Genomic DNA, 11,285 nt, shown 5'->3' with positions numbered 1-11,285 from the left:
GCTCAAAAGTACCAAACAGAGTATTTTTCCTTATTCTTTAATTCTTACTTTGTTATTAATTTTTGTTTTCAGTTCAGTTCAGTTTCAGTTAGTTTCCAGAGTAGGTCTGCTCATTTCAGTTCAGTTAATGATAATTTGAAAATATTCTATTTTAGTTTAATTTTCGTTGGCTTCAGTAAGGTTATGGGTTTTTTTTTAAGGCAAGTGACTCCCAGTCAGGTAGACATCCCAGTCTCAGTCTCATTTGCAGCAGTGCCTCCTCATGCTTGTTGTGTTGACAATTTGGACCAAAGACTAAAGACATTTCCTATATGCTGTCTTTATTTTTATTTCAGCTAACTTACGTGTTTTTTTCACACCTAGTTTTAGTTTAGTTTTAGTAAACTATAATAACATTGGTATAAAACAAGTTTTTAAAACATATGTTAACTATTTACTTTTTAAGCTCCATTAGTTAAGCACTGGTGCCATCATGCTCAAACGTGTAGCGTGATCAAGCCAATATGGTCTTTAATAAAATCCAGAATAAACTGAAGAGACAGATGTGTGACAGCTGTGTTTGTAAGAGAGAGATGATACAGCATTGATTTGACCATTTTTTATGGTAGGTCAGCTGACCAAAACATTTTTCATAGGCAACTAAACTGCACAATAGCCCTGGAAATCAGTTCCCTCACACCAGCAGTGACTTGTTGGGTTTGACTGGACCCCAGTGGCCGAGTTAGAAAACTACAGTCATTCCAACAAGGTTTGGTCAAGCAGTGACGTGGACATTTACATTTCCTATTTCTGACTTGTAAAGTTAGGAATTTAAATGTGACAAACAATGCACCTTTTTTATTTTTTTTTCCTTCCATTTGATCAGTTTTAACAGTTGGAAAAGAAACATTATGTGCAAAAGAAAAACAATGCACCTTTGTGATACTAGATTAGAAGTAGCTTGTTATTTTCATGTGCGCTTTAAACAACAGACATCACCAATCAATGGGTGAATTAGCCTCCTAATCAAATTCAAACTGTCTAATAAACAATTTAAACATCCATACATTTTCACCCAGCAGGTTAAATTAAATCACACTGATATACTTTTTCTTACATATTTAAATATGATAAAAAGGCCAGAATGAAGTTGTTAAAGGATTTGAACAGGTCTGCTGTATGTGGTACAAACACATTAAAAGTAATTCAAATTGGTGCCAAGTAAGATAATCATGGCACAAATTATATATATAAATGTGGCATTACTTATAAGAACAGAAGGATTTACTTTTTTAAGTAAATAAATACACAAGCAATATGTTGGGGAAAAGATTTATTGAGCAACAACACAGGTTTCAAACTTACAAAAGTCCTGTCAAAAGTAAAAATTCTGATGCCCAACAACAACAAAAAGAGACCTTTAAATGGAGGTATTTTCATTTAAAAAGGCAAATTAAAAAAAACAGAACAAGTATTTCTGAATTTGAACTTTGAACCAAGATGCAAAATATATTCTATTTGTTAAATATTAGCTATTTAATAAATAGACTAATTTTGTCCCTGACAGCTACGTCTGTCTAATATTCCTCTCCTTCCTCATCCTCCTCGAATGAGTCGATCCCGACCTCTTCATAATCCTTCTCCAGGGCAGCCATGTCTTCTCTGGCCTCAGAGAACTCTCCCTCCTCCATGCCCTCTCCAACATACCAGTGGACAAAGGCTCTCTTGGCATACATGAGGTCAAACTTGTGGTCGAGACGGGCCCAGGCCTCAGCGATGGCTGTGGTGTTGCTCAGCATGCACACAGCTCTCTGCACCTTGGCCAGGTCTCCTCCAGGAACCACCGTTGGAGGCTGGTAGTTGATGCCCACCTTGAAGCCTGTGGGGCACCAGTCCACAAACTGGATGGTGCGTTTGGTCTTGATGGCGGCGATGGCCACATTCACATCTTTGGGCACCACGTCACCACGATACAGCAGACAGCAGGCCATGTATTTGCCATGACGAGGGTCACACTTCACCATCTGATTGGCTGGCTCGAAGCAGGCATTTGTGATCTCGGCGACAGACAGCTGCTCGTGGTAGGCTTTCTCAGCGGAGATGACTGGAGCGTAGGTGGCCAGAGGGAAGTGGATACGAGGGTAGGGCACCAAGTTGGTCTGGAACTCCGTCAGGTCGACATTCAGGGCTCCATCAAAGCGAAGCGAGGCTGTGATTGAAGACACAATCTGGCTGATGAGGCGGTTCAGGTTGGTGTACGACGGGCGCTCGATGTCGAGGTTCCTGCGGCAGATGTCGTAGATGGCCTCGTTGTCAACCATGAAGGCGCAGTCGGAGTGCTCGAGGGTGGTGTGGGTGGTCAGGATGGAATTGTAGGGCTCCACTACGGCCGTTGAGACCTGGGGGGCTGGGTAGATGGCAAACTCAAGCTTCGACTTTTTGCCAAAGTCAACAGAGAGTCTCTCCATCAGCAAGGAGGTAAAACCTGAGCCAGTGCCTCCACCAAAGGAGTGGAAGACCAGGAAGCCTTGGAGACCTGTACACTGATCAGACTGCAGACAGAGAAAAAATTACAAAGGGGTGAAAATGATTTTACAAAAGCTTTGCTGTATTTATTTTTGCTTTATATGATGCTCAAGTTCCTTTTCTTATGTCTGACTGCATGTTCATTATCATATGAGTGTTTTCAGAGCCTGGATTTATAAAATGATACGTCTGTTTCAAATGATGTAACCATCGGTGCCCGCATGCGTCCACATGTTCTTTATGTTGGCACAGCTGTTAACAATACATCCATAGAGGGCGGTGCTCAAGTCAAAAGTTACCCCAAAGAAGAAGACGAAAATTTATGACAAATATGGCAATGCAACGTTGTAGACGATGGTGGTCTGTGAGGCCATTAAATACATCACGGCACATGATGAAGTCTTTTTCACTAACTAACTGACGACAAACATAATTCCCAAAACCCTAGGATTTTTAAAACTTCGTCATTGTGTCCTGTGTTTCGCTATATCTATTGGCCACACTGCCCCCCATGACTACTGGTGATGTTGCTCTGTTTTACCCGTAACAGCTGGCATAAATGAGCCTTTAAAGGGCAAAGCCGGTGTAAACTTGAATTAAAACCTGACGACAACATCTTAAGTGCCTCACCAGTTTGCGGATTCTGTCTAGGACAGAGTCGATGATCTCCTTGCCGATCGTGTAGTGTCCACGGGCGTAGTTGTTGGCTGCATCTTCCTTTCCTGAGATCAGCTGTTCAGGGTGGAAGAGTTGGCGGTAGGTCCCTGTGCGCACCTCATCTGGGAAATAAGACGACAAAAGCGCCAGTTAAAAAGCAAGGATTCACATTATCTTTTAAAGGTTGCCAATATCAGATTACAGAGGGGGAAGAGGAGACGGAAAGCCAAATTTTTAATTATGGCTTTTTGTGTACTTCTGTTCGGAGGTGTGCATGGATCCAGAGTCAGAGACAAGTGTGCAGAGATCTTGACGTGAACGCGACTTTATCCAAAATTTTATAATTTCAAAAGACTACTTTTATCTACATCTGTCAGTTCCTCTCCACAGGACTCTTGTGGCAAGACACTTCAGAAGAGTGAGGGATGTTAAAGTCGCATGAGCTCTGATATGACTGAGTTCAGACTCAAATCAGTCTTTCCTGATATGTAAAAACATAGCATCATTATAACACTACTGACCGATGACAGTGGGCTCCAGGTCCACAAAGATGGCTCTGGGGACGTACTTCCCAGCTCCGGTCTCACTGAAGAAAGTGGTGAAGGAGTCGTCGTGGCCCGGGCTGCAGTGGTTAAAAAAAAAAAAGAAATCAAAGGATGGTAAAATATAAATGTCTGCAGCAGCTGTCTCAAACCATTATAAAAAAAATGAATAAAACTTAACTTTACCAATGAAAACAAATTATATATCCCTATTTTCTTCTTATTATTGCATCTTTGGTGGACTGATGTGAGACAGAGTAATTATAGTTTTGTATTCCACAGTGGGTTTGCTCGTTTCAGTTTGTATTTTACTGTTTCATAAATATAAGTTTCAGCTTTTTTCGTTAAAATACGGGAGGTATTGATTAAGGGAAAGATTTAAAGAAGTTCAAAACAGATATTACAATACAAACACAACACTCTCGATAAACAGATGCACGATTCATTCATGATTCCTGTGTTGACAAATTTGACCACATTGACAAAGATTAAAACTAAATATATTCCTTGAATGTTTCTATTTTATTTTATTTATATGTGTAATTTCACAATATTGTTTGTTTGTTTTTGTTCATTTTTAAGTCTAGTTTTATTTCAGATAACTAAAATCAAATCACCTAGTTTTAGTTTTTAGTTTAGTTTTAGTTAACTATAACAATTTTGGTGTGAAAATCATTATAGCCAAGTCATCGATCAATATTCAGTATGTATTATGTCACTTATTGGATTTAAAATGTGTCAAACTGTCAAAACTATTTGCAAAACTTTTACTAACTACTGTATAGTGACACTGCTGATCATTGCCTGCCTGCCTTGATGTACATAAAGTGCATTAAAGTTAATATCCAGCCAGCATCACTGAAATTTTAGTTTAACTACAGGATTATGGAGACACACTGATTAGAGCTATTTAGTTTAGGAGTAAATTATCATACAAAAAGGTCGGTAAATGTCATTTTGTGTTTTAAAAGGTATATAAATGGCATTTACGCGCGCGCGTGTTCTCCCACAGGCTTCTGAGCGGCCATCTGGCCGTCCGGCTGGATGTCGTGCTCCAGACAGTAGAGCTCCCAGCAGGTGTTGCCCATCTGGACGCCAGCCTGGCCTACGTGGACGGAGATGCATTCACGCTGGAAAAGAGGAAGAGGAGAAGGTCAAGATAAAGGTAAAGTGGCAATGCAGGGAAAGGCGAGGACTGAACAACAGTTTCGGAGACATTTGTCGGATTTTACACATTAATGCTACAGTTGCAGGAATCTACAGGTGTAGTTCTTAAACTCTGCCACTAGGTGGAAGCAAAGCGCGATATGGGGGTGTGGGGCAGAAGGTTGAAGAAGTGGAGGGAACAAGCAGAACAGATTTGCTGCAGCTGTCACCAGGTCTCATGTGACTGTCTGTGGAGGTTCAGTTCAGAGAACAACTGAGCATTTACTACGAAGATGACCCAAATAAAAAGACACCACTGATGTAATAACACACTGTGTTGACTGTGCAGTGAAAGAAAACAATGTTAGAGAAGAACTGTGGCAGTAGACTGATCTTTTTAAGTGAAACACTCGAGGCAGACCATCTGTATGAACTGCAGGACTTTACATGTTTTCCTGTATTTGCATTATTCTCACAGTATTTGCCCATAAATATACGACATGATTGTCTAAACAAAACAGACTGTGAGAAAGAAAATTACTGTAAATGAGACAACAATTTTCCCAAACTATCCCTTTAACATCTCTGACCACTGCTGCCAATGTCACAAATCAATGAGATTGACTGTTTTATGACTGAATTAGGGATGTTAATGATAAATCATTGAATTGTATTAGGAATTTAACTGATGAAAAATGTATTAATCAATGGGCCTTGACATTGTTTTGTTGAAGGAGAAAACTCAAATAAGAAAAAAGAGGAAAAAACAAGAAAAAAATGATGAGGAAAAGATTTTGGAAAAAAAAAACATGCAATTTGTATCGTATAAATTATTAAATATTTTGCGTTTCAACTGTTGGTTGATGAAGATGCACAGAAATTTGCAACCCTAGTCTGGATTCTTTAATCAATGTGATGAAGAACCTTGACTTGCTGGGTATTTAATTTGCTGGATTAATCAGAAGCAAGACATTTTCTTGTCTGATTTGTAAGTTACTACATCAGTTTTTAAGAGACTTCCCTGATATAAAATTACATAGAAAAATTTCATCCTTATCGTCCACCCTAAACTCAGAATGTTAAAAAATCATTCACAGATAATCCAGCACGAGTTACGAGTCCTCAAATTGCTGACTGGGAAAATTCAAAATGTTATTTTTACAATAATACGAACTACAGAAACAATCAGATCTTTGCCGTCGACAAGAGCTGCAACAATTAATCAATGAAATTTACTGGCAACTATTTAAACGATGAATTTGGAGTAAGTTTTTGGAAAAATAAAAGGGAAAATTCTGTTTCCAGTTTCTTAAATCTGAATATTTTGAAGTTTCTTTACTCCTCTCTGACAGTAAACTAAATATCTTCGGGGTGTTGACAAAACACAGGACATTTGTCGTCTTAGGCTTTGGGAAGCACAGATTGACATTTTATGGACAAAATAATGATTCAATTAATTAATCAACACATTAATCAACAATGAAAATAATCATTAGAGTAGCTGCAGCCCTAAATTTGTCATTTATCTTTTAATTATTAATCAATTATCAATTTTCTTTCCTCAATTATTTGTTTTTATAAATATAATTTCATCACACAGGTTCCACTTTCTCTTTAAGACCTTTATTAAAAGTTGTCATCGTAAAACCATCCAGCTATTACTTAATTTCCCTCCATGTAACAGTGACAAGTTTGAAATACTATATATTCCCACCTTACTTCATGTGAGGCCACTATTTTTATCCTGACCCCCCAACTTTCCCCTCTTCTCAGTGACGAGACGGACGAGGGGGGGGGGGGGGGGGGGTCAGTGGAGCTGGAGGGTTTTACAGAGGCACCCTATACTGCTTTAAAGTCGGTAAAATCTCAGTGAATCCGTGTTGATTGATCAACAAAGGGTCTTTTTTAAGACGTATTCAAACATTTCATCATCTGAAACGATCCAAAGCAGAGGTGACCCTCCTCAGACTGGCCTGGTTTCCAGGTTAGTGGAGCTCTGTGTTCGAGCAGCAGCTATTCTGGGTTCCTCCTGCTAACCTGACACCTCGCAGCGAAGCCGGACGGCTGTTTCTGTAAACACCGACTGGCAGTCCCCAAAATAGTGGTCACTGCCAGGCTGAATTTCACACCGGATCTGATGAAAGTTTTCTACAACCTGTCAAACAACTTGGAAATGATAAATATAAAGGCTGCAGATATTTTGTGACAAAACGAGGCTGCTGACTGAACGCTGGGATATTATTTTTAATCACCACAACCACGAGTATGCAACAGCTAATTCAGTGCTTGAGACTCTAAAACTGCAAACTTTGCCCGTCCCTAAAACCTGTCAGGGTGTGTCTGCGTATGACGCATCACATGGACCTGAGATTCCAGTTTTGTTGGAGGCTAAAAACAGATAAGCAGTCACAGACAGTGAGAGGAAAGATGAACGAGATAAAAATTAATTTGTTAAAAAGCCTTTTCAGGTCAGCAGACACAGCGACAGATATCCGTTAATGCCCTGTCATCACGGTGCTTTCTGCCTCTGTAATACGAAAAAAAGACATAATGTACCATAAAGACAAGGTGAGGATAGATAATGATTTAATGGAGTCTCGTCTCGACCCAAACTGACGTGTATTTAGTTTATTATATGCTGGTTCAGACCCGGGTTAACCCTGCTTCAAGACCAAAATTAGACATGTTAAGTCATTCTTTTGTGTGTCTTTCCATCTGGTTTGTTGAATGCTTTCTATTGCATTTAGTTTAGTCTTTACTTATTTCTTCATTTTCACTGATTGCTCTGCCCGACACTGTAACTGAACTTTTGCCAACCACAGATCAATCAAATTTGTACCCAACAAGCAGTCTGGTGTGAATATATTTATTCATTTATCGTGGATATTCATGGTCCAAAGTGGAGGTCTGTTCTAATGTTCCTTTGTAGAACCCAAGCTATATTGGCATTGACATATACTGAATGAAAAATAGAATATAATGCAGATTGTTTTAATTTTTATCTTTATAGGCATTTCATTTTGGTCCTTTCAAACAAATACATGTGAATGGGGGAGTTTTCTTCAACTTTCAACTTCTTCTTCTTTCCCTGGAAAGACCAAACCAAAAAGACTTGTGTAATATTCTAGGATTTATATTATTATTTATATGTGATTTGATTCACAGTTAGTGGGTATGTCGTTTTGATGTATATCGTTTTTGCATCACAATTTTCATTTTCACTGGAAAGAAATATTAAAATCATGATGATGCAACATTTGTTGGGGTCTGTACCAAACAAACATGTTTTCTTATGTCTGGAGAACCCGATTTTTAGGCCAGGACACCTCGCAGCACCACAATACTTCATTATAATGTTGTTTTGCCACATTTTTCCTTTATCAAGAAATTCTAGCTTCTGTGATCTGGATATTGCACTTGGAATCTTGCAAATTCAATAATGTGTTTAATCCAATATGTTATTATGCTAAAATTAGCCAATTTTCATGTCAACTGTAGTCACTTTCGCAGCCCATGGAGCTGCTAGTGTGCCCAGATGTTTTGTCCTCTTGGCTTAAACTATCACATCATTATCTGGAACGATAGAAAAGTGTATTTGTGCCATCATAAATGCTTCTTCAGCACTGTGGCTCCGTCTATATATTGAAAATGCCCATTTAAGCTGTTGAATCCAATCACTGTATTGCGATTTCAGCAATATTTCAGTTAACTTTGCAGCCCTATTCTAAACTCGTGCCCAGAATACAATCTGATGTGCTATATTCACGGCCAAGGATGAACACTATTGATTGTGATAAATAATAAATAAGCTGTGGGTCTTCCCTGTGGTGATGCCCCAGTCTGACTCAACTGATGTGGGAAAACTTGATAAGCCCTCACTGGCAGACTGCTGCTCTACATCTGGCTCCCTTTTGGTGTCTGTTGTGGTGTTTAAAACTGCAAAAAAAATAATACAAGTTGCCAACCAGCTAAACAAGCTACACACTAAAGATGGAGAAAAGGTTTGTGCCACAGGCAGAACCATCGTTATGCTGTAACCGACTGGCTCATGACATTTGCTGAGCGCATAATTGTGCCCAAGGTAAGCCTCTCTTTAGAAACTGGGTTTAGTGCTGTCATTATGTGTTCTGGTGTGTCATGCTTAAACTCGACTTGCAACCTATTGTATGAGCATGGAAAATGACAGTTATAAAAACATCTTGCACAAGGAGAGGAGCAGCCATGTGAACTGACTTATGATCCTTGCTCTGTTTGACTTTTTTAACCTTCCTTTTATGCATAATTGTCATTTAGGGTCACTGATCAGGTTTAATAACCTCTGTATAGCTCCATACCCCGCATTTAATGAAGCACTTTAACAGCAACAATACAAGAAATAAATTTTTATTGACCTGGACTATTTGATCAGGGCGGGCAGGGAGTACGTTAGTGGTGCACTCACACAATGGCACCACTTGGTTTTTATAAGCAGGACTGGCAATGCCAACAAGCGGTGTTTATACTGCACTGTGCAAACAGAACCCAAAGGTTGACTCTGTGTGTGTGAGAGGCTGCCAGTTATCTGTTTCATTTGGCAGGGATTAGCCATTAGTCCCAATTCACTACCAAAAGCAAGTGCCTTTGCTCTCCTCTGCGTAGAAGCAACTTTCTAATTGTAGTTGAAGTTGAAGAGACGCCCAGACTGAGCCACAGTCTGCACTGATTCATGTCATTTGCAGACAGTCACTGTTACAGCTTCACCACGACCGTGTGAATTTGGAGGGGGGGAAAAAAAATCGTTCATGCCCCGCAGAAACTCTTGCCTCTGAGCAGACTTGTTGCCAGATGTATTACGAGACACACCTTAATTCCTCCTCACTGACACGTATGAATATTCTGCATAACACACACCTAACCACCGAGCAGCCTAAAATAACCCATTATAACTGCTTGAAGATGCTATTTGAGACAATCAAACCTTTTCTTTTGCAGCTAATCTGAAAAATACTGGATTATTGATTTTATCCACATGTTTTATCTGTAATATTTGATATTACTGATATAACAACTTATATTATCGGCTCAACATTGGTCTATTACAACAGTCGACCCCATATTGACCTGTCACAGCTATATCTGTCTTTACTGGTATTGTGTACTTACATGATAACTTTTTTTTTTTTGACAAAATGCAGATCATTTTTTAAGAAGGTATTAATCAACATTTTTATGGTTTTCTTCTCTCTTTTTAAAAGTTGTAATTTACTGAACTGTGCTTGTAGTCACACCATGGGACGATTTTTGACTACAAGCATGACTCATTTGTTTTGTTTTGTTTTTAAAATCTAATAATAAAGCAAATTTTAAAACAATAAATCCATGTAAAACAAAGACATATTTAGAATTTACTGAATTTTAAAAGATGACAGTACTAATTGTACTCATTTGATCTCCAGTGACAGTGAAAATGACATGTCACATCAACAACTCATATATATTATGTATAAAGAATATCAGCCAATATCAATAACAGAATATTTTACTCTCTATCAGCAATATCAGCATTGATCCCAAAAATCTAGTATGAGTCAGGCCCTAATTTATCATTTATATTTTCACATATTTATTCTTTTACATTCTGCTAAATGTAGTGGATTGCAACTTTTGAGTGAGCATGCAATTAAACAAAGCACGTATTTTAAAAAATAATAATAAATGCGTAAAAGATCACGACATATCATGTTTGCTCCACATGTCTGTGTCTCCTGATGTGCTGAAAATGTGACTACCAGTCATTAACACCTGCTCAGTGAGGCCAGCAGCCAGCTCAGCTCCACTGTCAGTCACTGAGTCTATTTGTGACTGCAGGAGGACAGAGGAGCAGGTCACAGCTCCTCTACTCTGACACGGTTTAAAACACATTCAAATACACGTTCACATCCAGCTCTGCAAGAAAAACAAACACAACTTTGTGGTGGAAGTTTCCCTCCAACCCAAACTACAAAAATAAATAAATAAAATACTCACCATTGTTGCTTCTCAGTAGAAAATTCCTTTGACAGAAAATAAACGTGTAGCTGCTGGTTTCAGCCTCTGGAGCTTCTCACAGCAGCCGTCAATGTGGTCCGAGTGAGTAAGTATTACCAGGTGGGCGAGGAGCTCTCACGCTATATTCAACTGCAACCCGCAGACCACGCCCACCTGTGTCTGTGGCGTGGACGCGCACCGTGAGCGCGCAGACCACTATGCATACTGCTGGATAATCTTTAACATCCAAGATACTGAGGCCACTGATTTTTATTATAATACTGTATTAGTACAGGCTACTCCTCTGCAGCAGGAACAACAACTGATCAAGCTTTATGGCAGAGACACTCAAGTTTGTTTAGTCCAGGGGCCACTTTTGGTTAAGGGGCCAGTTAATAAACAAACATGAATAATAATGTCATTATGAGA

At 39.1% G+C, this 11,285-nt stretch overlaps 1 protein-coding gene across 1 annotated transcript; it reads right to left on the bottom strand.

Annotated features, from left to right (window-relative positions):
* Window positions 1-1,295: 1,295 nt before the first annotated feature.
* LOC146323098 (tubulin alpha chain-like) lies at window positions 1,296-11,012 on the bottom strand. The gene is made up of 5 exons (XM_084725328.1): window positions 10,857-11,012; window positions 4,695-4,834; window positions 3,684-3,784; window positions 3,136-3,284; window positions 1,296-2,531 (listed from the first exon to the last, which is right to left on the bottom strand). The coding sequence occupies exons 1-5, from the start codon at window positions 10,857-10,859 to the stop codon at window positions 1,557-1,559; spliced, it is 1,368 nt and encodes a 455-aa protein (XP_084581454.1). The 5' UTR covers window positions 10,860-11,012; the 3' UTR covers window positions 1,296-1,556.
* Window positions 11,013-11,285: the final 273 nt, after the last annotated feature.

The sequence above is a fragment of the Lutjanus erythropterus genome, chromosome 8 (assembly GCF_056507025.1).
Source record: "Lutjanus erythropterus isolate fLutEry1 chromosome 8, fLutEry1.hap2, whole genome shotgun sequence".
Classification (NCBI taxonomy): domain Eukaryota; kingdom Metazoa; phylum Chordata; class Actinopteri; order Lutjaniformes; family Lutjanidae; genus Lutjanus; species Lutjanus erythropterus.
This window is presented reverse-complemented; position numbering and strand designations above follow the sequence as displayed.